Source organism: Trichosurus vulpecula, chromosome 2 (genome assembly GCF_011100635.1).
Source record: "Trichosurus vulpecula isolate mTriVul1 chromosome 2, mTriVul1.pri, whole genome shotgun sequence".
NCBI lineage: Eukaryota > Metazoa > Chordata > Mammalia > Diprotodontia > Phalangeridae > Trichosurus > Trichosurus vulpecula.
Window position 1 is genome coordinate 220117635 of NC_050574.1, and position 27678 is coordinate 220145312.

The following is a 27678-nucleotide window of genomic DNA, read 5'->3' on the forward strand; positions in this document are numbered from 1 at the left end:
GTCAAACGAAAAGAATTCATGTTCTCTTATGCCCCTCCCATTTCTAAATGAAGGACCCACTGATACATGGGGGAATATGCAGCATGAATCACTCACTCCAGAGAGAAATGGCATGTTATTAGTGGAAGAAAGGGTGTAAGTATAAAGAGATAGTTATAACCCAGAATACACATTATATATTCTACTGTGCACAAACAGTTGAGACATGGTAAGTATCTATAACTTGTGGAAGCTGGTTATACTTGCAATCCCAGTGGTGTTAACCCTAAGATCATTCGATTTAAAGCTGAATGGGACCAGAGAGATGATCTAAACTAACTCCCTCATTTCCTTCTCCCTTTTAAAAACTTTCAACCCCACCAATGAACTGAAATGACTTTCTCAAAGATTATCAATGATCTCTTGGTAATTGCTCATATTCCCTCTTCCTAGACACACTCTTTTTTCTTGACTTTCATGACTCTCCCTTTTCTTAATTCTCCTACCTGTCTGCCCACCTGTTTTCAGTCTCCTTTCCTAGATTCTCCTCCTTTTGCTCTTCTTTCTCCTCCTCCTGACCCTCCCCCTCCTCTCTCTCACTAAGTTCCACATCCCCCCAGACTGTCATGGGCCCTCTTTTCTTCCCTTTCTATGCTATTTCCTTAAGTAAACTTATCAGCTTCCATGTTTTCACTTTTATCTCTATTCAGACAATAATTAGAGTCCCAGGCCTGGAGTCAGGCAGACCTGAGTTCAAATCCATCCTCAGATATTTATGAGCTGTGTGAGCCTGGACAAGATACTTAACCCTGTTTGCCTCCGTTTTCTCATCTGTAAAATGATCTGGAGAAGTAAATAGCAAACCACTCTAGTATCTGTGCCAAGAAAACCCCAAATGGGGTTACGAAGAATCAGACATGACTGAAACAAATAAACAGCAACCACAACTCCCTCTCACATATTAATCGCTTAATGTTTGTTGAATTTAGTTTACAGACATGAAAATGGAACTCTAGAGAGAAGAAATAACTTATTCAAATTCACCCAAGTAGCAAGTACCAATGCCAAGATTGGAACCCAGGTCTTCTGCCTTCAAAATCAGCATTCTTTCTATTATACAAAGTAAGGATGTCACTCTCCCTCTGCCTTCTAGTGTTCCTTCTCTTTCCACCATCCCCTTCCTCCATATTCAGGGCTGGCTCTGAATCAATGTTCTCATTAAAAACCCTCAAGAGGTCACAATTGCCAGCTGTGATAGAGAATGAGCCAGTCCCATGTTAATACGATCCCTTCTGCAGCCTCCTGGTACATGATACACAGAATTTCCTGACATATGTTGATAAATTCTTAACATATGTTGATCAATTTCACAAACACATTTACTAGTTCTTTTCTGTGCCACCATTTTATTGTATGAATAAAAGGTGGCTGATCCATGTGTATTAATCAGCAACCTGATAGCAGTCACCTATTAAATCCTCAGAATGGCAGCTTAAAATTGACATTTTGTTCCTTATGCATTCATGTGAATCTTTAGGTAGAGAATGGTTTGTCTAAGTACAGGGGTGGGGAACCTGTGGCCTCGAGGCACATGTGGCCCTTTAGGTCTTCAAATACAGTCCTGTAACTGAATCCAAACTTCACAAAACAAATCCCCTTAATAAAAGTATTTGTTCTATAAAACCTGGACTCTGTCAAAAGGCCACACCCAGGGACCTAAAAGGCCACATGTGGCCTCTGGGTAGCAAGTTCCCTACCCTTGGACTGTAAGAGGATCTAAGTGTCTTTTAACTTGAGATAGAGCCTGGATTAGATGAACTTTTGAAATTCCTTCTAGGTCTTAGTCTGGGTAAATCTATATCCCATAACTCCTGAATGGAAACTGTTTCAATAAAAAGCATCATCCTTCAAGACCAAAGTACACTCAATAAATGTATAAATGCCAGACCTCTGTAATGCAACACCTCTAGGGCAGAACGGAAAGCAATTTGATTCTGACATAGACCTAGAGAAGCAACAAAACTTTATTTCCTGGTGCTTTTCAGATAGGAGTCACAGAAAGCTGTGCCTCCGCCTACATACTCTTCTTTAAACTGAGCTTGTGGGACTAAGCCACAAGCCAGGAGGTAACAATTTAGAGAAGTTTAAATGTGTCTTGTTCAGCTGTAATCTATGCTCCACCAAATTCCAAGACACGTGGGAAAAAAAAGAATCAACATCTATATAAATGGAGTAATTTCGGCTCTTACAGATAATACTATTTTTATTTTTAATTTAAGGAGATTCCAGTAAGCATTCATCCCAAAGGAAGTCTTGGAAGTGTTGCAGACGGGAAATGAAACTTTTTTTAAATTTTTGTCTTTGGGTGTTGAGTTTGTTAAATGGCCCTTTTCCCAGAACATGCTTAACAATGAGTGAAATGTGTCCAACTTTCCACATAGTAACTAAATTATAAGTTGCTTTTCCATAAAAGGACAGGAGGAGGAAGTATCCCTTTCCGGCTTTTATTTACTTTATGTTAGGATTTCTTGACTGGATGTGCTTCTTAGAGTGCCTGCCTGCTCCTTAAATCTGGTCAATTCCAACATGTTTATAATTGTCCCTAGCTTTTGGGACCAAGCCTACAGACCATTGCTGGATTTCAGCCCTAAGCCCAGTCTCCAGGGACTTAGAACATAGTGTTTTAGAAGGGTTTGACACACCTAGGGTCACATGACTTGACTAAAGATTTGTTGACATTTCAGAACAACCTGGAGCCACCCAAGTATCCAATGCAGAAGGGCTCCCTGAACCTTCTGAAGCAGAAATGGGAGTCCAACGATGGCCAGAAAAGTGAATGTAATGTCCCCATCAGCTGCTGCAGGCGCTTTCAACCCAGACAGGGCAAATTACTTGAGTCTGGAAATGCCACAGATGTGTCAACTGGGCCTCCCATAGCTCCCAAACTCATCACAAATCTGGGGGAGCAAAAGAAGAACATGGAGTCAGTGAAGAGCACAGACTGCAAAATAGATTCTGGACCAGATGGTGACCAGATTGAAGTACTAAAAGAGGAGGCAAAGGGGACTCGACGCAGGATTGAGCACTTCTCAATTGCCCTAGAGGAGCTGAGGAGTATATTTGAGGCTCCAAGGGGTGGAGCTGGCCTGACTGGGTACAGCAAGAAGGTAAGACAGTCCATTGTAGTAAGTAACCTACAGGTAACCTACTAAACTGCCAGTCACCCTACAGTTTACCTGGGATGGTGTGTTTATTGTCTTAATTTCCCAAAATGCACCAGACAAATTTCCTGGAGCAACTGTCTAATGCATAGGTTTCAAACATGAGGCCTGCAGGTCTGTTCAGCCTATAACACTCCCAGGTGTGGTCCAAAACAGATTAAAATGTAATTGGGAAATTAACAAAATAAAGTACAATAAAACATAGAAAACATTACCTTTTAAAACTAAGTCAATGTGTAGGCCACAGGGCTCCTTATGAATGGATTAGTGGGCCCTTTTTCTCTCTGAGCTGGACACCCCTGGTCTAATGTACTGTGACATATGGAATCTTGTGTTATTGATTGACCTCTTCCATGCCCCATTCTGACAGTGGCTGAGGCTTCTCTAACTCCCACAAAGAAGACTCTGATATGGTACCTGGTACCATAAGCTTCTTGAAGTTAGGGTCTTTGTCTTGTCACTGTTAGCATTGCTAGCCCTTGGCACAGGGCCCAAGATACAATAGATTTCATTGATTGAAAGCACTTAGGAAATTCTTGATAATATTGATGATATTGATGGTGGTAGTCTATTTAGACACTGGTGATTCTATATGTGTATATGTGTGATAGTATATGTATATATGCCGTGGTATATTTAATATACAGGTATTATCTGGCTAGTGTAGATAGTATATATGTTTGTGTTTTATCTGGCATTCATACTGATGCTTGAGACAGCTCTTTTTTTTGTTTTTTTTTGTTTTTGAAGGGGGAAGGCAGGGCAATTGGGGTTAAGGGACTTGCCCAAGGTCACACAACTAGTATGTCAAGTGTCTGAGGCTGGATTTGAACTCAGGTCCTCCTGACTCTACTCACTGTGCCACTTAGCTGCCCCGAGACAACTCTTAACATCATTAATTAGAATTCTGTTTAAACTACCCTGGCTAATGAAAACTATTTGTGATCTCTTTAATGTATTACAATTATTACTATCTTGAGAAAGACATATTTTAGAATTTCATATGTAGATGACCTCTATGATCCCTTTCAGCCCTTGATCTATGATCCATGACCCAAGTATGTGTGAATATTCAGGTCTAAAGTAAAGGCCCCCATCATGAAAACTCTCAGAGAATAGCAATGCTCAAAAAGAAACAGCATCCTCCTTAAGCTAACAGATGATTATCTTTCACAATAGGAGTATTAAAAGGATCCAAATTAACAAATGTTCTAGTAGTTGCTCCCTGTCGACCAACTGGAACATATACAACTGGGACTCTTTAAAGACAATTTTTGTTACATAAACTGATTAGAATTAGAATAACAGGAAGACAAGAAATTAAATGGTATTTATAAAATTAATATAAATGCTGCTATTGACTTCAGAATAGATGTTCTCCACTCCCTGTTCACTTCTATAGATGCATTCATTCTCTCTCTCTCTCTCTCTCTCTCTCTCTCTCTCTCTCTCTCTCTCTCTCTCTCTCTCTCTCTCTCTCTCTCTTTCTCTCTCTCTCTCCCTCTCCCCTTCCCTCCTTCCCTCTCCCTCCCTCCTCTCTCCTTCCCTTCCTCCTTCCCCCTGCTCCCCTCTCTCCTTCCTCCCTCCCTCTCTGTCTCCGTCTCTCTATCTCTGTTTCTCTCTGTGTCTCTCTGTCTCTGTCTCTGTCTCTCTGTCTCTCTCTTTCTCTCCCTCTCACACACACACACACACACTTTCTACTTATTTAGGGCTGGCTTGTTATGGTGTTTTAGATTATCTTCATTGTGATCTTTCCAGAAGAGAAATAGGTAAGCTGAGGGAAAGAGGTATAACTCAATCTTTCTTGGTTTGATTAAGGCAGGAGGAATGACCAAAACAGGGCAAAACAAAATATAAAAAATACTGAAATAAGGGATATTTCAATACTAGACAAGGTTTCCTGATTGCTGTTTAGATAGCTCAAAACAATAAATAAGACCTTAATAGGGTTGTGTTAGTCTGTTAAATGACTTTATGCTATTTAAATGACTGTGACATTAGAAGCCAGCACGTGTTAAAAGAAATTAGCAAATTTTACATACTTACCAGTACCACCATTTGACTTATAAAATGAAATTTTACTTTTAATATCTCATACCTTTAATATATCCTCTATTCTGAAGTGGTTTGTCATGCTGAGTCAGTGTTCTAAAAATATGAAACATACAATTATGCATTCAGCATTTTCTTCAACAGACTTGGGATTTAGAAACTGTTTTATAGAAAGTGAGAGTAAGGACAAGAGAATTAGGCTTGTTTACCAAACATGCTTTTGTAGAAAATCCATATGATCCCCACTTATTGAAAATAAACCAGAAGAGCTAGGGGAGAATTATCTTATTTTCTCCCTAAAGAAAACACCTTTTATAAAATTCAAATATTTAAGAAGGAACTATGATTTCACTGATGTGTATATCCTCCCCAGCGACATAGATCACAAGCTATCCATGCCTGCCTATCCTATCATGTCTGAGTCTTCCCCATGTCCTACCTTCTGTTCATCATTGAAGATGCACCCAAAATTCTGGGGACTTCACTGCTTTTCCTCAACATTGAAAGGACACTAATGAAGCACATGACTTCCTAACAGTTATGCCAGACTCCTACTACATAACTAGTAAAGTCAACAAGCCTTTATTAAGCACCTATTATGTATCACAAGGTGTACTAAGTGATAATGATACAAAGAAAGGCAAATAATAGTCCCAGCTTTCAAGGAACTCACATTCTAATGGGGAGACAACATGCAAACAACTGTGTACAAACAAGATACATTCAAGATAAGCTGGAGACAATCTTAGGGATAAGACCCTACCATGAAAGAGGATAGGGAAAGGATTCATGAAGAAAGTAGAATTTTAGTTGACACATCTTTTATTATTATTATGAATTCTCTCTATGTATATATATATATAATATTAAGATTCATATATATGAAATATAAATATATACATATACACATATTTATTTGTATACAAGTTATATATAAAAATTATATATATATATGTATATATAATATACATACATATATATATATATTTGTGGAGAGAGAGAGAGAGAGAGAGAGAGAGAGAGAGAGAGAGAGAGAGAGAGAATTTGAATGCTTCTTTTTTCCAAGGTTCAATTCTTATATGACTTCTGTGACAACTCTTCTTCACCCTATTTTGTGTATTCTCTCCCCAAATTAGCTTGAATTCTTTACCTAAGTAGATTGTAAGCATCAAAAATCAGAAAACCTCCCCCCTTTTTGTACCCTCAACAACTGCCACAGTATTTTACACAAAGAAGGCAGGGGCAATGTTGAACACTTAAATTTTTCTGACTCAGAAAACATTCCAATGGAAAAAAAACCTATATTCTTACACTTCTCTCCCCCTCCAACTTTGTCACTTTCTTCTAAAGATACTAATAGAGAGAATGAGGAGTGATTATGAATGATTTCTATAAGCCATATGAGAAATTAACTCATGAAATTTTTCAAGGGAGCACATGAACTAATTCTTAAATGGGAAAATCCAAGAATGTATAATAATGATAATGATAAAAGAATAAATACAGTATAGTATTATTAGAGAAAGAAACTTCCAGAAAGATTGGGAACTTACTGAAAAGTTAAAATTCTCGGACAAATACAGAGCCTATTTTAAAAGAAAAAAAGTCATACTCTATGATGTTGGGGTATAGAATTGGTTTATATGCTATAAATCCTTTCTTATAAACATTTTCCAGAATACATACAGGGAATATGAATCCTCATTTCTCATAAAGTATCCACTTTAAGACTCATTTATCACCAATACACTTTATAAAAGTCTTTTAAAATCCATCAAGGGAACTACATGTTTTTTGTAGCATTTTCTTGATATGTGTGAACTCATTAAAGGGAGACTGGATCAGCTCCTCAATTGTTTTCACTGCACTCCAGAGCCTCTGTTAAAATAAGTCATCCTCATATAATTAGAAAGAAAAATTAATGAAGGAGTCTTAAAATAATGATGCCTGCTTATGTTTTATAATTGTCAAAGAGGGACATATCCTATTGTCATCTCCACTTTAAAAACTTAGGCTCTAAAAGGGACTTGGAAAAGCTTTTTAAACTATAGATTTTTTGTACTTATAACCCAGAACATAATTCAAAGATAAAAATTCGCATCGGCTTTATCACAAATAAATGGTGTGGAGCATGATTTTTTTTATCAGTATTTAAAGTGCTTATAAGAATCCATTATGAGACTGCAAATCTTTAAGACAATGAAACATCCATTCATATTGTTGAGAGATAAACATTATTAAGCAAGACAGGTTCACCTTAATGTATGCGGAGATCAAAGCTATATATAACAGAATGCCAGTTTTTTGAAATGCCTCTTTTTTGAGGGGTGGGGGAAATTTAAGCAAATACTGAAATAAAATCTGTCCTGTTGCATTAGGAGGAATGTCAATATTTATTTTATTTCCCACTCAAAGCCTAACCAGCACAGTGATGGGTGAATAGTAATCAGTGTTGAATAAATTCTTGCTTCTAATGTAGTTCTAAAGGGATCAGGGACCTCCTTGGAATCCATCAAAGTTCACACATCCACACTGTAGAACCTTCCCTTCTCTACATTCTTTATTAATTAACAATTGTTAACAAATCATAGGATATTTGATCTGAAATATACTTTGTACAAAAGGTTCACTTAACTAGTCACCTTGCTGGTATGAAAGATCAGCTTCTGTTGAAAGATAAGTACTTGGGTTGATTTGTTAGCTCATCTAGGTGGGTACTTTCTCTAGTTATCAAGTTTCAATCTATGTTTTCCCATTTTAATAGGGTTAGTTCTATATTCTGTAGGCAGTCTACCCACCATTTATATAGGGTATCCTAAAAGTCTTAGTACAGTTTTAAGCTTAAAAGCATAAACAAGTTAAAATGCACTGACTTTTGGGACTTTGTGTGTGTGTGTGTGTGTGTGTGTGTGTGTGTGTGTGAGAGAGAGAGAGAGAGAGAGGGAGAGAGAGAGAATTTTCAACCTGTGATCTATAAATGTAATCTGGGGCAAGCTAGTATAGATATGGACACTAGTGACTTTTTTAAAATTTTTATTTGTTTGTTTGCCTATCTTGTTTTATTTATATTTTCCTCCTTTAGAACTTCTGAGTCTCACCTGGAGACAAACCTCTATGCCTTGATAATTATTCTGTTGAATGCAGTACCTTCACATAGATATGGTAATTCATAAACCAATCAGTGAGTGATCAACATCTCTGACTCTGCCTCACAGTTTGGCAGGGAAGTCCTGAGGGCCAAATATCATGCCAATGGAGGTTGATAGGAGCATTTCCTGGGATGCTTGCCTACCTGGTACTAGTTTTTAGAAATCTGAATGGGTGTGGCCCTGGCAATATTGCCAGTGATCAAAGAATGCTAATTACAACCAATTATGGAAATGGAGCAGTAGATAGGCACACATGGAGACATAATATGTCAATAGCTGAATAGAAGAAAACTGACTGGGGCAGCAAGGTAGTGCAGTAGATGGAACACCAGGCCTGGAGTCAAGAAGACATAAGTTAAAACCAACCTCAGACATTTACTAGCTGTGTGAGCCTGGGCAAGTCACTTACCCCTTGCTGCTTCAATTTCCTCATCTGTAAAATGGGCTGGAGAAGGAAATGGCAAATATCTCTAGTATTTCTGTCAAGAAAACCCCAAATGAGCTCACAAAAAGAGGAATATGACTGAGAACAGCCAAACAATGATGATAAAAATAATTAAATGGAGTAAATTTCTCAGAGAAAACATTTTTTTTTGAAATTAATACTTGAGGGGGGCGGAGCCAAGATGGCGGCTGGTAAGCACGGACTAGAGTGAGCTCCATACCCAAGTCCCTCCAAAAACCTATAAAAAATGGCTCTGAACCAATTCTAGAACAGCAGAACCCACAGAACAGCAGAGGGAAGCAGGGCTCCAGCCCAGGACAGCCTGGATCGTCTCTGGGTGAGGTCTATTCCACACGGAGCTGGGAGCTGGGAACGGAGTGGAGCAGAGCCCAGCCTGAGCGGCGTGGACGATCCAGACCAGAAGCCGGGCGGAGGGGGCCCTAGCGCCCTGAATATGTGAGCTGCGGCAGTTACCAGACCCCCTCGACCCACAAACACCAAAGACTGCGGAGAAGGTTAGCGGGAAATGCTGCGGGAGTGGAAGGAGTTCGCGGTTCGGCTTCCAGCCCCGGGGGCAGCGGAGGTGGGGCAGCTACAGCTGTTGTTACTTCCGGCTCCAGGCCCACCTGGTGGGAGGAATTAAGTGGCGGATCAGAGCAGGAGTGCAACAGCCTGCTGAAGATCTAAGCCCAGTCTGGACTGGGGGTCCTTGGGTGAGGAGGAGTGCGGCTCTGACAGAGCTGGCACCTCCCCCCCCAAACGTAGAACATAGAACTCGTTAGTCTACAAGCAGTCATAACCCACTGAAAAACTCAAGGGTCAAGTTAGTTGGTTGGGAATATGGCCAGGCAGCGAAAACGCGCCCAGATTCAGTCTCAGACTTTGGATTCTTTCTTTGGTGACAAAGAAGACCAAAACATACAGCCTAAAGAAGACAACAAAGTCATAGAGCCTACAACCAAAGCCTCCAAGAAAAACATGAACTGGCCCCAGGCCATGGAAGAGCTCAAAAAGGATTTGGAAAAGCAAGTTAGAGAAGTAGAGGAGAAATTGGGAAGAGAAATGAGAAGGATGCGAGAAAACCATGAAAAACAGGTCAGTGACTTGCTAAAGGAGACCCAAAAAAATACTGAAAAATACACTGAAGAAAACAACACCTTAAAAAACAGACTAACTCAAATGGCAAAAGAGCTCCAAAAAGCCAATGAGGAGAAGAATGCCTTGAAAGGCAGAATTAGCCAAATGGAAGGGGAGGTCCAAAAGACCACTGAAGAAAATACTACCTTAAAAATTAGATTGGAGCAAGTGGAAGCTAGTGACTTTATGAGAAATCAGGATATTATAAAACAGAACCAGAGGAATGAAAAAATGGAAGACAATGTGAAATATCTCCTTGGAAAAACCACTGACCTGGAAAATAGATCCAGGAGAGATCATTTAAAAATTATTGGACTACCTGAAAGCCATGATCAAAAAAAGAGCCTAGATACCATCTTTCAGGAAATTATCAAGGAGAACTGCCCTGATATTCTAGAGCCACAGGGCAAAATAGAAATTGAAAGAATCCATCGATCGCCTCCTCAAATAGATCCCAAAAAGAAATCTCCTAGGAATATTGTTGCCAAATTCCAGAGCTCCCAGATCAAGGAGAAAATACTGCAAGCAGCCAGAAAGAAACAATTTGAGTATTGTGGAAACCCAATCAGAATAACCCAAGATCTGGCAGCTTCTACATTAAGTGATCGAAGGGCTTGGAATGCGATATTCCGGAGGTCAATGGAGCTAGGATTAAAACCTAGAATCACCTACCCAGCAAAACTGAGTATCATGTTCCAAGGCAAAATATGCAGTTTCAATAAAATAGAGGACTTTCAAGCTTTCTCAGTGAAAAGACCAGAACTGAATAGAAAATTTGACTTTCAAACACAAGAATCAAGAGAAGCATGAAAAGGTAATCAAGAAACGGAAATTGCAAGGGACTTACTAAAGTTGAACTGTTTTGTTTACATTCCTACATGGAAAGATGATGAGTATGATTCATGAGACCTCAGTATTAGGGTAGTTGAAGGGAATATGCATATGTATATATATATATATGTTTATGTATATATATATAAGTGAATGTGTATGTATGTATGTATCTATGTGTATATGTATGTATGTGTATGTATGTGTATATATATATATATGTGTTTATATATATATGTAAAAGAGAGAGAGCAGACACAGGGTGAGTTGAAGATGAAGGGAAGATATCTAAAAGAAATAAAATGAAATTAAGGGATGAGAGAGTAACATACTGAGAGAGGGAGATAGGGAGAGATAGAATGGGGTGGATTATCTCACATAAAGGTGGCAAGAGGAAGCAGTTCTATGGGAGGAGGGGAGAGGGCAGGTGAGGGGGGAATGAGTGAACCTTGCTCTCATCAGATTTGGCCTGAGGGGGAATACCATACATACTCAGTTGAGTATCTTACCCCACAGGAAAGAAGAGGGAGGAAGATAAAAAAAAAAAAAGGCAGGGGGATGATGGAGGGGAGGGCAGATGGGGGTGCAGGTAATCAAAACAAACTCTTTGGAAAGGGGACAGGGTCAAGGGAGAAAATTCAATAAAGCGGGATGGGTTGGGAAGGAGCAAAATGTAGTTAGCCTTTCACAACATGAGTATTGTGGAAGGGTTATACATAATAATACATGTGTGGCCTAGGTTGAATTGCTCAACTTCTTAGGGAGGGTGGGTGGGAAGGGAAGAGGGAAGAGAATTTGGAACTCAAAGTTTTAAAATCAGATGTTCAAAAACAAAAAAAGTTTTTGTATGCAACTAAAAAATAAGATACACAGGCAATGGGGCGTAGAAATTTATCTTGCCCTACAAGAAAGGAAGGGAAAAGGGGATGAGAGGGGAGGGCTGACTGGGGAACAGGGCAACCAGAATATAAGCCATCTTGGAATGAGGGGGAGGGTAGAAATGGGGAGAAAATTTGTAATTCAAAATGTTGTGAAAATCAATGCTGAAAACCAAATATGTTAAATAAATAAATTGCATTTAAAAAAAAAAAGAAATTAATACTTGAAATGACAGCTGTAACCTTGCTATACCAGGACAGGATGACAATATCTGTGTTTGTTTTTGGTTTTCATTAAGATAATATCTCTGGGATAGGAATTTAGCCACTTTTTCAAGATACAGTTTAGGGGCATGTTTAAGCCATGACTTATAGACCCTTAATGTTTTATTTCTGAAAATAAGATGGCAAGAGAACCATTCCTCTTTAAAGCAACATAGGGATATTCCTATCTCTTTATTCTCCCTTGTCCTTTTACTTGAGGCTCAAGGAGATAAAATGATTTACCAAAGATCCCCAAAGTAGTAATTGGCAAATCTAGGATTGGATTCTGACTTTCTCTGTCTCTGTCTCTCTCTGTCTCTGTCTCTCTGTCTCTGTCTCTCTGTCTCTGTCTCTCTCTCTCTCTCTCTCTCTCTCTCTCTCTCTCTCTCTCTCTCTCTGTCTCTCTCTCAGTAATTGAGGTTAAATGACTTGCCCAGGGTCACACAGATAAGTATCTGAGTATCTGAGACTGTATTTGAACTCAGGAACTCAGGTCCTCCTGACTCCAGCCAACACTCCATCCACTGAGCCACTTTAGTCTGGGAATCAGGAAACCAAGAGATCAGTTTTCCGGAATCTGCCATTTCTGGCTGTGAGACACTAAGTAATAGCTATGATCCATTTGATTTTATTTTTTTCAGTTGTGCAATGAAGAGACTCAACCAGTTACTTTGATGCTCTGATGGATCTGTGATCTCATTATCATAGGCATTCTCTAACAATAATGCAGTTTGCAAATCATCTACATCCTCCTTTCCTGAGCATCTCACATCCATATTCTTTCATGGATCTTCCACTCGATGTGCAGAATATATTCCTTTCATTTGCTTCACATTGTAGGGTGAATGCCAGTGTAAGACATGGGCTGTCTGTCAACCATCTATCTTGTTTTATGATTTCTCCCCTGCTTCTTTTTGGGTCCTATATAAAAGCATAGACTTTGAGCTGGAAAGTATCTCAAAGGCCATCTAGTACAACCACCTTATATTATATTATGTTATGTTAAATATTATATATTCTATTCAACTATGTTATGTTATATCTGGGGAAACTGGAGCCCAGATATGAAACATTACATGTCTAATATCATGCAGGAAGTAAATGGAAGAGATGGGTTTTGAACTCAGGTCCTTTGATTACAATTTTAATAACCTTTCCACTGGATCACACTACCTCCCATCTCTCTAATGTAATTTTTTATGTTACTTCTCTTGATTAATTCTTGATAAAGCTTCTATGGCCCTAGAATTGTAAGTTGTTCGTCAAGGGGAAAGTATCCTAGTTGCTTTCAAGATGATGGGATCATAGATTCAGAGGGGGAAAGACCTTAGGGGCCAACTAGTCCAATTTCTTCCTCTACGGAAAAGGAAACTGAGGCTGACTTCGGTGACCTCTGTGGGTAACAGTCTTTGAATTTTGTAAGCTATCCTGCAAAGAAAAGCCCACACTGCAAAATATTCGGTGAGGTGAGCTTATGAATGGTTCTCCCCCAAATGACCAAGTCCAGTGCTTCATGAGACAAAAAAATTACAAAAATCTCATTAAAAAGTCTGCACAGAGATTGCTTGGTAGCTCATATCATTTCTTAATATTCGTCGGTGCCTAAAGAGGGCTATATACAGCATGGACAAAGACATTGTCCCTGTCTCTTAGGGGTTTGCGATTCAGGGGAAGTGAAACAAATGAAAACATATGGCAGGTGTTTTGTTTAACTTGCACAAAAAAAAAAAGAAACATAAAACTCAAGGACATTGAAAAGATGCAGCAATAACACTTGGTTTTATTTTAAGCATTTTCCCCTGGTGGTATCATTTGTTTTTTGAATAACTTTAGTGTTTGTTGGCTGTTCTATTTGCCCGTTTAGAAATTTGTTATTTTACAGCCTCCTGTCCAGCATTTTATTTTAGTTGGAGAAAATTGCTCTATGAACTAATGGCAGATTTCCCAACTCAACATATTTGCATGGCCTTTAAAACTTTCAGAGGGAACTGCCATCTCATCTCATTTACGTGTCACATTGATCTTTGCTGTAAGAATATGACATTGCTAAAGAATGTAGGGCCAGCAACCGCAGAGAGATGTTGAGCAATATTGACTCACCTTCAACTGGGAAAACTACTGTCAGTTCCTGGATTGGCATTCATTGACATTTTATGTGGGAGACCAATGCTGTTCACACTTCTGTTGTAAGAGCATCTTGGCCAATTCAGATGTCTCTGCTGTTAACCCACTTCTTTTGCCAGGCATCTGCTGCTCTGGTGCTTTTTCAATATCTTTACTGACTGCATGCACATGATCTAGAGAATCATATAGATGTTTCCCCACCCCCACCCCAGCTGTGTATCATACCTAGCTCTCTAAAGAATGCCCTAACATCAGGATTGTACTAAGTGCATAAAAAGCACCAGGAAAATTCTAGCTTGTGTTGATTTTTTGGAAATGATCTGACTAGTTTGCAAATCCCTGATCTTGAACAGTCTTCTAGCCTCCATGGAGGAATCAGATATCCCAAAAAGATCCCAGAACCCTGCCCCCACCCCTGTGTCAAAAGGCTTCCTGTTCTGTGCTTCAATTCAGCCTTCCACTACAACAATCTCACCCAATCTCCAAGCTATTCAAAAGGAATTAAAAAATGATACACTAGTATTTCTCTAACTTCCTGCAGTTGATTTTCTTTTTCTTGGTACAATATAAGGCTGAATACCTTGTGATTATAGATGCCTCCTTTTGCCAAATCTATTCTCCTATCCTCTACTATTTTGTGGGAGCGTTCATTCCATTTCCATTAACAATATGATCCTCAATTGTTTATTTCCCCCATCTTAATCTCTTATACCTTTCCTTTTTTGTTTCCTTTCCTTTATAAAGAAGGCAATGAGAGAATCGTCCTTAATATCTGTGCCCTAGTTTTGATGCAGTCTCCTTCTGCTCTGTAGCCCCTTTTCTCTTCCTCTACCCAGAGTAGTTTCTCTTCCCCTACCCTGCCCAATCTAGTTTCTTATCCTTTCCTTTTTTAAGCCCCTCTTTTCTATCCATCCTCAACATTAGGGGGGTTTTGTTTGTTTTGCTTAGGACCAAATCTCCTTTTAATATGCCCTCCATCTTATTTCCATATTCTTTTGAGATCATCATGATATAACAAAACCACTCCTAGATTCTCTGTCTTATTTGACTTGGTCTAAGACCCTGGTTGCTAAAGGGGTTCTAAGGGAATACATATCATCTCTCTATATTATCATGTAAACAGTTCATTACAATTGCTCACTCATATTTATCTTTTTGCATTTGTCTTGACTCCTGTGTTTTTATTTCAAAATTTTTTTATATAGCATGAGTCTTTTTATCAGGAATGCTGGGAAGTCCTCTATTTCACTAAATGTCCATCTTCCCCCATAGGTTTAGACTTGGTTTTGCATGGTAAATTATTTTTGATTATAAGCCATTTTTTTTCCTTGAGGAATATTGAATTCTAAGGTCTCCACTGCTTGATAGTGAAATCAGGAAGACCTGAACCTCTGTCTGTCTTCATTTTCTTATCTGTGAAATGGGGATAATAATAGCATCCACCACTCAAGATCATTGTCAGGATAAAATGAGATGATTTTTGTAAAGCATTTGACAAACCTTAAAAGCGCTAAATAAATGCTTGCTATTTCTAGTACTGTCATCATTGTCACTGATGTCTTTGCTGTCTGACCAACTAGTGTCAGTTGAATTAATTTCCAGTGTAGTGTTAGGTGGAAATGTAATGGAAAGACTGAGTAGGATTCTGAATGAGCCCTGGATAAGATTGGCAATGAGAGTCATTGTTGGAAGTAATAAACCACTAGAGTAGGAGGTAAGGCTTCAAATGTTGCCTCTTAAATGTTATCATGCCCTATGAGTTTGGAGTACATGTCAAGAGAGAACAATGCCCTCCCCCACTGAAGAGATGGGAGCAAAGACCTCTCTTGATTACTATCGGTCAGCTTAAAATGAAAGTCTTGTGGATTCAGGACTCCTGGCCTGTTTTATTCTGTTGTTCTTCTAGAAATCTGACATTATGGCAAGGGCTTATGATTAGACTAGGTGGTTGTTAACATGCAGAAACTAAAGGGAACTTTGCTGCTTCTAGGGAAATCAATGAAAGCCTTTTGCTATTTGCTGTATAGGTCTTGACAATCCATTATCCATTATTTTATCTTTTCCTGAATGTTCTAGGTAGATAATATGGAACTTGCTAAACCTCAGTCATTCACCTTTGACTATATCCTAGAGGCAATAAAGAGCCACGCCAAAGTTCCTTGAATTATGAAGTTCCTAAAATTATGAAGTCACACTGGTGCTTAAAAAATATGAATTCACGGAAACTGAGGGGTAACGGCTGAACAAGTTGTGGTATATGAATGTAATGAAATACTATTGTCCTATAAGAAATGAAGAGCAGGCAGACTTCAGAAAATCCTGGAAAGGCTTATATGAACTGATGCTGAGTGAGGTGAGCAGAACCAGGAGGACATCGTACACAGTTACAGCCACATTGTGTGATGACTAACTTTGATAGACCTAGCTCTTCTCAGCAATTCAAGGTTCTAAGACAACTCCAAAAGGCTCATGATGGAAAATGCTATCCACATACAGAGAAAGAACTATGAAGTCTGAATGCAAATTGAACCATATTATTTGATCTCTCTCTTCTGGTGTTTCTTCTTTCTTGTGGTTCATCCCATTGGTACTAATTCTTCTTTACAACATGACTAATGTGAAAATATGTTTAATATGAATGTTTACGTAGAGCCTATAACAGATTGCATGCCATTCTGGGGAGGGAGAAGGGGAAAGAGGCAGAGAAAATTTAAAACTCAAAAGCTTGTGGAACTGAATGTTGAAAACTAAAACTAAATTAATTAATTAAGAAAAAGAAATATCAATTCATCAGTAGCGTGGAGGATGAACTAGAGAAAAGAGAGACGAAAGCAGAGAGACACTAATTAAGAGACAACTTCATAAGTGATTCTATAGGTTTGTTAATCTCCTGAACTACTATTTTCCATCTTCCTTATTCTGAGGGTCCTTTTATTTTGTTTCCCTGAGATTACAAAAAAAGGTTCTATTTTACTCTGCCTATTGAGAGATTCTTGCTGTCCAGGCCAGATTTGGAGTTTATATTGGGGCTCTCCCACATTTATGTAATCGATCAAGAGAATGTGCCTTGTCCATGTAGTTAACAGGGTATTGGTTAATTACTTTTTCAGCAACCTGTTAAAGAAGAGATATTTATTCTCTAGGCCTCTATCACTGGAATTCAGATATTCTGCAGTCAACATCATATATCATCTCTATGACTATTGCAATAATTTTGTGACACTTCAAGATTAAAAAAAAAAGATTTGCTCTAACCTAGGTTGTGCTTTCTCTAAACCCAAGGCATTTTTTTTACTTCAGCTTGCTATGCCTGAGTCCCATGGAGCTTTATGCTCCTGCTCAGGAGTGAAGAGTTGTCCTATTTTCTGTGTGGTGTTATGAAATACTCTTAGAATTGTGAGGTCTGTGATGCATATTAATGCAGGGGATAGGTGAATGGAAATGAGTTTAATTTTCATCTCCATGCAGATAACTCCAAAATCTACATATCCAGTAATTTCTCTCTCCTGAGCCCTAATCCCACATCTCCAAGAGGCTACTTGACATCTTTACCTATATTATTTATACTTCTCAAAATCAACATCACCAAAATGAAATTAGCTTTCTTTCATTCCTTACCTAACTTACCTATTTCTGTCAAGGGCACCACCACCATGCTTCCTGTAATGCAGGTTCACAACCTCTGAGCCATTTTTGATTTTTCCCTTTTTCTCACTCTCTGCTCTCCCCCATATCTAATCAGTTAATAAGTCTTATCTATCCTACCTCCACAACAGCTCTCCTATCCATCCCATTTTATTCAATCAATCAATCAACACACATTTAGTGTCTCCTATGTGCCAAGCATTGTGCTAGATGCTTAGTATGCAAAAAACAATGAATGAAGCAATTCCTACTTACAAGGAGCTTGTGTTCTTAGGGCGAAGATAAGTACATACATTTCAGATAAATTGGCTTATTTGTTATCCCCTCCCCCCGCAACCATGACATTTGATTTCTTGCCTCTAAGCATATGCACAGGTTGGAATGTTCTTCCTCCTCACTTGTGTCTCTCTTGGACTCCCTCATGCCCTTCAGCCCCTTTAGGAAGTCTTTCTAACATTCTAACTTATTCCCCATCCTCTCTCTTCAGTTGTCATTACTTTCCTCTCTCAAAATTATTTTGGATTTACATATCATATCTGCGGAGTGGATCGTAACCTCTTCGAGAGCAGCACAGTGCTTTAGACCTAGAAGCCTCTTAATACATTCTTATAGAATTGGCATCACACTCAGATAACCAATGTGAACATAGTGAACATAAGAACCTACTTGGAGTACAGTGAGAAGAATATCAAAGTATACGTTATATACTGACTAGCAAATTTCAAGGATACAGTGAAATTAGAGATTACTTTAAGAGAACAAGTCTTCTTTAGTAGTATCCCTGGTTCTAGATTCCATTCTCTATGACCATCCTTTATTATTCCCCAATCTAATCTTGCTGTGCTCTGGTAGACCTTTCTAGTTGGTTCTACAGGTACAAAACTATTATAGTGGCAGCTCCCAGAACGTAGGACTGGTTGCTCTTTCCCTGGACTTCACATAGAGATAATCATAATCTCTCTGTATTCCTAGATCAGTCCTTTTGTCGTTGTTAAGTCACTTTTCATTCGTGTCTGACTCTCCATGATCCCATTTGGGGTTTTCTTGGTAGAGATACTATAATGGTTTACCAGTTCCTTCTCCATCTCATTTTACAGATGAGGAATTGAGATAAACATGGTTAAGTGACTTGCCTAGGGTAACACAGCTAGTAAGTGTCTGAGGCCAGATTTGAGCTCATGAAGTTGAGTCTTCCTGACTTCAGTCCTGGCACTCTATCCACTATGCCATCTAGCAGCCCTAGATCAGTCCTAACATCCCCTAAATTTGCCTTAAAGCTTACAAGTGGAAGCATGGGGATTATAAAAGCCTAGCTATGGTTCATGAATACCCAACCAAACCATAGCTAATCTGCTGATAAACGAAGACGTGAAAGACAGTTCTGTGGCTAGGGAGGAAAGGGGTGGGATGTAGAATGGGTTGTACAGAATTAGATACAAAAAAGTGATAAGTATTTATTTTCAAGTTCCTTTTTGTTTTCTTGTATTTTTATTCTTACAATTTCTTTTCATTCACCTCTGCCCTCAAATATTTCTTTCTCTGGTCCTAGAACTTTGACACTTTAAGGCCCAGAGGTCTAGCCTTAAGTGTGAGGGACTTCATCTGCCGATAAAAATCAGCAGCTTCTTTGTAATTCATACATGTATAGAGTTTCCTAGGGCACTGAGAGTCATAGATTTGCCCCAGGTCACACAGCTCTCTGTCCATGGTGCCACCCTGCTTCTCTTAACTTACCTACCAAAATATGGTCTATAAGTACAGTACACAGAACACAGGTGGTTAATGTATTTTCCTGCTTGAAAAGGCATACCTTTTCCTTCATGTTTAATGTGTAGTGGTGAGTGAATTCAATGGGTTTCAAGCACCTGAAACAAATTCAAGCCCCATTAATGTTTCTCATCTATACCAACTACCAAATGCTGGTGATTTATGAGACTTAATGGTGTACTAACTTGCTTTATGTCAATGTAAGTCATTTATGGTATGCCATGAGACAAATTGCTCTAAAGTACCGTAATGCATCATCATGCATGCCGTATTTTCAAAATGGAGGAAACAATCCAGGAGTGCAAGTTTAAATTAATCAAAATGCTATAAGTTCAACCTTGTTCGAATGTCAGAAGTTTTCTGTGAGTCATGACAAAGCTATACTAAGAAAATGTTACCATTTCCATTCAAAACACTAGATAGTTTGGAACTGTTCTCTGTTCCATTTTAAACTTCTGATTTTAAACATTCAGAGTCCTTTCCTCCCTTATACTTTGAAAGTTAAAACCATCAAATTCTCCTGGGGGCCGAGCTCAAGCTGCTAACCCAAGGAGTCAAGTTAGTAGAATGGAGTTTATACCTAACCTGCTGCCCTTCATCTTTAAAGAAGGAATGGTTGAAGGGCTGAAGGTCAGGCAGACAATAGAAATGGAAAGAAAGGCATGAATTTGAGAAGCATCATGAAAGAAGCATCGACAGAGCTTGGTGACTGATGTGTGCAGTGACTTTTTTCATTTCCAACTTGACCTTTGGTGTGCAGCCTTAGTCACAGATGGTCTGAAACTCCTCTTCCTTGTATGGACTCACTTATACCCTCCCCAGGAGTCAGGTACTACTGGAGGAAGACAAAGAACCATACAAAGACTGCAAATTCATGCCAAAAGCATACACTTAGGACCATCAGAAGTTCAGCAATCCTACTACCCATGGTATCCTTGATACTTGTGGATGTTACATTCTACATATTCCTGGGAATGAGGAAATCCTCAAATGATGGCAGTAGTTACAAATAATAAATGACTTTGAAGGGACCAAAAAAATTCAAGGCATTTAAGATGAAGTTTGAAGTCAATCAAATGATTCTAGTGTTGTTAATATATAAGTTCATGCAAAATAAATTTTACAATAGCAAAGAATTTCCATAAATCAGTGACAAGCATGCTAGCAATGGTTGACTTGATAGCAATGGCATACATCGGGGAAAATGATTTTGTCTAAATGCTTCTATGAAAAAAGAAAGAAAAAATAGATCAATGAATAGGATGTACAATTAAAATATGAAAAATCATAAATAAGAAAATCCAACTCAACATAAAAGTAAAATTGTGTACATCAAAGAAGAGAAAAACAATTCAATGCCAAAAAACTGGGAACATTTCTGGAGAAAAAAAATTGTAAAGGAAAAATCATTAGGGAATTTTTTTAAAGAAGCAAAAACCAAATTACCAAAATCAAAAGTAAAAAAGAAAAATTCATGACAAATGAAGAGAAATTAAAGGAAGTTCTTAGAAACTCTTTAGCTCAATTATATGCCTACAAAGTTTTTGACAAATAAAAAGGATGAAAATCTATGAAACATATAAAATGTTCAGATTAGTAGAACAAGAAAGAAAGAATATAGCATTACATGCATTCTTCTGTCTTTAGTTTTTTTTGGTTTGTTTGTTTTTTTTTTTGCAGGGGCAGGAAGGAGGCTATTTTATTCAGTTTGGGTACTGAAGTGGGGATAAACATGCATGACGGAGGGCAGAGACAGGAAGCAAGGGGCCTTAGGTGGTTGGAGACCCTGTCACTCTCGCCAGTGGTGTGTGGTAGCAAGTGGCACTCCCCGCTGGACCTGAGCCTTGCCCTTGGCTCCTGAGGTCTGCAGGTGGTTCAAGCAGAGTAATGCAGTCCCCTGTGACATAGAAGCAGGACCTGCCCCCAGGTCCTGGTGCAAACGACAACACTGCAGGGGCCATGGTTCCTCCAGACCAAGCTGGGAGTGATTCGAGTCTCTGACATCTTGGTCAACAGCTGGCTCATCAGGAATCTGAATAGTGCCTGCTTGGAATCTGATGCCTCATCCTTGGCCTGAGCCTTGGGACCAAGTGCCACTGCCTCCTCCATGTTGACCTTAGGCTCAAGATGGGAGCTGCCCTACAGGCACAAGAAGAGCTGGGCTAGGGCAGCAACTTCAGCCTTGGTCTCCCGTTCCCACTCCTGCCACCCAGCCTCTGCCTTGAGAGTGGCCAGTCCAAATGCAGGGCCCTTGCCATTTGCCCAAGATTCCAAGAGAATGGCAGGGTCCGGGGCTCCCATTCTCTCTGCTAGGCTGGAGCGTGCCTTCCTGGTTCTCCGGCTCCGTAGTGTTAGCCCGCCACCCTCCCCCCCCCCACCAACCCAGCCTGGAGGGAGCGAGGCTCAACCTCCGACCAGGGCTGGGGCTGGGGGGAGAGCTTGTGCGCACAAGCCCAGGCCCTCTGCACGGAGGTGACTGCCATCTGCTCCCAGGTCAAAGCCTTCTCAACCCGGCTTCGGCATTTACGCGACAGGGCTAAGGCCCAGGCCTAAGTGCATGCCAGACATCTCTGAAGGTCAGGCCTGTCTTTAGTTCTTACTGTTACTTTTGTCAAGTATCAGGCAAAAGGCCCACTCACAGGAGATTTAGAAACACTTGTAAGTTGCCGTAGTAGGTAACTAGAAAGGCAGCCAGTTTGGGATTGGGAAAGGCATTACCAAAAACCTGTTCTGTATTCTTTCTAATCTATTTTTTTAAACCTTCTTCAGACTCCACCATGTTTTCAAACTATCATCATATATCTTTCCATCTTTTCCATATTAAACTCATGAAAAGAACAGTCTGTGCCATACAATTTCTTCAATTCTTCACCATCCACTCACTTGTCAACCTCTCATAGTCTTACTTCTGACCCCACCATTTTACTAACACATCTCTCTTAAAGGTGGGAAATGATCCTTTAATTGCTAAGTTGGATGTTGTTTTCTTAGACATCCTCCTCAACTTCTCTGAAACTTTAGACATAGTTGATCTCCCTTCATTGCTAGCCATTCTGTTCCCCTAATTGCCATGACACTCCTTTTTCTTGCTTTTCTTCCTACCTAGACATATTCCTTCTCAATTGCTTCCTCAGTTTTCCATCTATCTTCTGTCCTCTAGGAATGGGTGTCACCCAAGGCCAGGGGTGTGCTAGATAAAGGAAAAACCAACTATTAACTTTTCAGCATGAACATTTACACTTCAGAAATCATCAAATCTTACAAACCAAGATTCGAATTCTTATTTTTTTGTTCATTGTTTAAACTTTAAAAAGTGATGGAGAAAGTGATCATGTCAGTTAAACTTTAAAAGTGTGGAGGCAGCTAGGTGGTGCGGTGAGTAGAACACTGGCTCTGGAGTCAGGAGGACCAGAGTTCAAATCTGGCCTCAGACACTTGACACACTAGCTGTGTGACCATGGGGGCAAGTCACTTAACCCCAATTGGCCTGCCTTCCCCCACTCAAAAAAAATTTTAAAAAGTGTGCATGTTCTTTTCTTTTGAAAAGCCACTTATTAAACCTTTACCAGCAAACTACTGCCAAAGATCTTTTTTTCCTTTTCTGTGCCCACTCCTTTGACATAACATCAGCTCCCCTGGATTCAATTACCATCTCTATGCAGATAACTTCAAAATCTATATTCTTTGACCATAATCTCTTCCCTGAATTCTGGGACCTTATCTCCTACACCCTGATGAATATCTCTCTCTGGACATTCTATCTATACCTTAAATTCAGTAAGTACAAAATCAATTCCGTCATCTTCTTCTTTAAACCCACCCCTCCTTCAACATTAGCTATGTCTATTGATAGTGTCACAATCCTCTAAGTAATCCAGGTCGGAAATATTAGTCAACTGTCCTTCCTTCCTATTTGTTTCCCTACATAACCAAGTGGTGGCATAGCCATATTGATTCTACGTCATAGTATCTTTCGTGTCTGCTTCCTTTTCTTTACTCACTCTACTGCCACCCTAGCTCAGGCTTCAGCACTTGGACAATTATAATTATCCTTCCTTCCCAGCATTGTTTCTTCTGCCTTTGGTTTCTCCTTTTTTCTAAGCCGTCCTTCACACAGCTACTAAATTTGCTATCTTAAGGTGCAAGTCTAATCATGTCATTCCTCTGCTGAAAAATCTTCATAGTTTATAGGACAATGATCTGGTGTTTATAACTGTCACCCATCTGACTCCAGCCCAACTTTTTATACTTATTTCATGTTAATCCCTTTAACTAACTCTTACTTTCCACCCAAATTTGGCTACTAGCTAATACTCATACTCAACATGCCATCTCATCTCACTAGACGTTCTATACTCTCTCATCTTTGTATTTCTTAATTCTTATTTTTCCCAAAGTTTAGCTGAGGTTCTTCTTGCTAGATAGCCTTTCCCGATATCCCAGCCCAAAGTGTCATCTCACAGGTAGCTATGCCTGAGTCATTTTGCCTATATCTTTCATCTGTCTCTTATCACTCCCTACCTTGTAATGAATTTGTGTATATTTGAAAACTCTTGGAGATGAAGATTGGTTTTGTCTCTGTCTTTGTATCCTTAACATCTATCACAATGTCTTTCACCCAGGAGATATGTCATAAATGTTTATTGAATTGAATTCCTCTAGTCTCCTGCATTGCTATTAAAAATGATTTTTCCCTTAGCATCTACTGTAAATCACTCCTCATGAAATATATATTAATTTAACAATGTATGACACCATAAAAATGTAAAGTAAGCACCTACATTGTCCACAGCACAGTAGCAGCCATCAAAGGATACTATAAAAGAAGGAAATTATCTCTGTCCTCAAGAGAATCAGCCCTCCTCACACTATTATTATGGCATCATGCCATTCTTCACTATTCCCCATGAGTAAAATCTTCTCTTCAGGGCTTTGAAAAATCATTACTTAATGATTTTCTTGCATATCTTTTTTGTCTCTTTAGATATCTCCCCCCTTTCTCCTCCCTCCTCTCCTCTCCTCTCTTCGCCTCTCCTCTCCTTTCCTCTCCTCTTCTCTCCTCTGTTTTCTCTATGGCAAGGCCCCACACGGTAGTGAGTTTCACATCTAACCTAGAGATATTGTGTAGCTCAAAGGGAACCATAATAGAATCTCTAGCCTCCTCTCCCCCTTCTCTTTTCCAAAGAAGATTTTAATTCCTTCTAGAAGGGGAATTGGGGAGTTGAGGATGGAGGCCAGCTTGCTCTCCTCAGTGAGAGTTATACCAGGCTAGAATTATATCTCTCTGCTACCTTAAATATTTTAGTCCAGGTAATATGATCAGGTTCAATCTAATTTCTGATTACTCTTTCTCATTTTGGGGGGAAAGGAGACCCAAGCTCTATGACCAAGACTGACTCCTTTCCCACCAAATACCACTTCCACAATGAACACACATAGCAAATAGCAAAGAAATCCATTTATCCAAATTGTAGCAAAGCAGAAATCAGAGAAAGTATACAAGGAAGGATATATACCAGACAATACAGAATGAAGGAGCTCTCCAATTGGGAGTGAGATATCACAGCTCAACCAAGGGAGAGTCCACCAATCTCACCCAAGGGGAAACTCTCCAAAGGCTCTAATGTAGCAAGCTGGGGATAGCGACATGGTAAAAACTGCCAGCTCCTCTCGTGTCTTCCCAGAGCATTTTTCTTTCAGCGTCCTGAAATGGGTTTGGTCTCATTCTCTATTTTTCTGTTGAAGCTAGAGACCAGAAGTGCCTGAAATGGCCTGAAATTTGAAGATAACTTGATAAGACTTGATGAGAACTTGAAGAACATCTGAAGAAATGACAAGACACTTTTCTTTCCCACTCTTGTGAAGTCTACCCTACCCCTCATGTACAGCAGGGCATTCATATCTACCAGTGAGGAGGAGTCTCATATCAAAGAGTCTGGGGTTATATTCCTCTGTCTGTGTCTCCCTCTGTCTGTTTGTCTGTCTTTCTGTCTGTCTGTGTATCTCTGCCTCTCTCTCTCTCTCTCTCTCTCTCTCTCTCTCTCTCTCTCTCTCTCTCTCTCTCTCTCTCTCTCTATCTCTCTCTTTTCCCACCCACCACTGATCTCCCTATTTCATCCAGGTTGGAAGTGTAATGGTTACTTACAAGTCCAATCCCTCTACTGCTTGGCACAGAAGCTTTGACCTGATCAGTTTCCAATCTGGGGAAGTTTAGAATTCAATTTTCCCCCCATCCTTCCTGCCCTACTCCTTTGCAGAGGTATGGGGTCCATAGATGTGGAACATTATATATAATGTCATGGGTTTTTTTTAAATGTATTTATCTATTGTGTTGACTTTTTGCCATCATTCCTAGGAAAAGGAAAGGCAAAGTATGTAGGGAAATCTAGGTGATAAGATCTTACCTATTCTTGTTCTGAACTCTTTGAAAACTTCAAGTCTAGGATGGATATATATGCACATATATGTGTATATATACACACATATATACACATATACATATGTGTATACGTACATACACACATACATATGCATACACATATGCACACATATACATACACACATATACAATCAGGCTACTACTGTGGGCTTTGTACATTTGCATCACACATGCTAAGTTAACTGAATGACCAGTGCCTCTGACTTTAGCAACCCAGTTCCTCTAGGACTTAGAATCAAGATGCTGTTCTTTGTTCCATCCTCACAACCTTTTTGGTCAGTTCTCACATCTTCCTGCCTATTTTCCACATCTGTTCACTTCTCTGTGTTCCCAATTAATAAGAATTTATTAAATATCTCAGTTTATAGAATCCACACGGGACTATCTCCTATGTACGAAGCACCTCCACCTTACCTCTGTCTCTGATGATCAAATTATCATTATCAAAAAGCATTTATTAAGCGTATACCATGTGCCAGTAATCATGCTAAATGCAAGTAATACAGAGAATGGCAAAAACATAGCTCCTGTCCTCAAGGATCTTATATTACATTGGGGGACACAACATGCAAATGATAATTTACATATGCAAGAGAGATTCAGTATATTGGAGGTAACCTCAGAAGAAAAGCATAGAATGAGGGAAAGGGGATAAAGATTTGAGTTTGGGGGAGATGGAACAGAACAAGCTTCTAGCAGAAAATGGAATTTTATCTAAGTCAAGAAAGAAGGCAGGCAGTAAGCATTTATTAAATGTCTACTATGTGCTAGTCACTTTGATAACCACTGAGAATACAAATACAAAGAATGAAATAATCTCTATTCTCTAGTTTACGTTCTATCAGGAGAGGGTCTTTTTTCACTCTAAACTGTTCAAATGCAACCTTCACCATGAGGACTTCTCCACTCCTTTCCAGTTGCCCACCCATAAAAATATACATAAATAAAATAAAAATAAAAAGACTTTGTGTTCATTTTGATATGTAGCATGGCGTAATGGATAAAGAGCTGGTCTCTGGTCTTAGGGTCAGAATGACTTGGGTTTAAGTCCTACATCAAACACACAACTGGTTAGGTAACCCTGGGCAAGCCATTTGACTTTCTAGTATCTCCTCACCAGCCCATCCCCCCCACCATGCACACACACGCGCTTGCGCGCACGCGCGCGCACACACACACACACACACAAACACACAAACACACTCACCCCTAAGCAACTCTCTGAGACTATAAGTTGAAGGGAAGGTAGCAATCTGCATTATTAAGGAGAGTTCCTCATTGGGACTGGCCTTAATCAATGACATCATAGGTATGATGAAATAAAAGAAAGAAATTTTGTACTTATTTGCATGTATGCTGTTTCCCCTTAGAAAATGTAAGCCTTTTGAGAGCAGGGAACTTGGTCATTTGTGTCCTTGTATCTCTAGTACTTAGCACAGTGCCTGGAATATTATAAAGGCTTAATAAATGCTTATTAATGGGGGATTGATAGGGGCTTCTAAATGAGGGTTTATTCATTTTAGTGGGCTTCCTGTCTCAATTTTCTTTGATAGGCAATTAGCTGATTCCTGTCAAACCCCAATGCACACAGAAGCTGCTTTCAGTTGTCCTCTGCCAAAGGGTTTCAATTAGAAATGTAATTACCAGTAAGGCTTTACCTATTTAAATCTAATTATCTACCATTTTTCTCCTCTTCCTGGCTGATAGACTTCAAAACCACTTGGACGCTTCTCTGGCTTTTGTATTA

General features: G+C 39.3%; 1 protein-coding gene across 2 annotated transcripts in view; it reads left to right on the top strand.

Annotated features, from left to right (window-relative positions):
• The first annotated feature begins 2729 nt into the window (after window positions 1-2729).
• The window catches only part of XIRP2 (xin actin binding repeat containing 2), a 423417-nt gene continuing 398468 nt past the window's right edge, over window positions 2730-27678 (top strand). Inside the window, exon 1 of one of the 2 annotated variants that reach the window (XM_036746228.1) lies at window positions 2730-3146. In XM_036746228.1, coding sequence (XP_036602123.1) covers window positions 2751-3146 — 396 coding nt within the window. In that variant the 5' untranslated portion in view covers window positions 2730-2750. The remainder of the gene's footprint in view (window positions 3147-27678) is intronic. The other variant, XM_036746227.1, reaches the window with a different exon arrangement.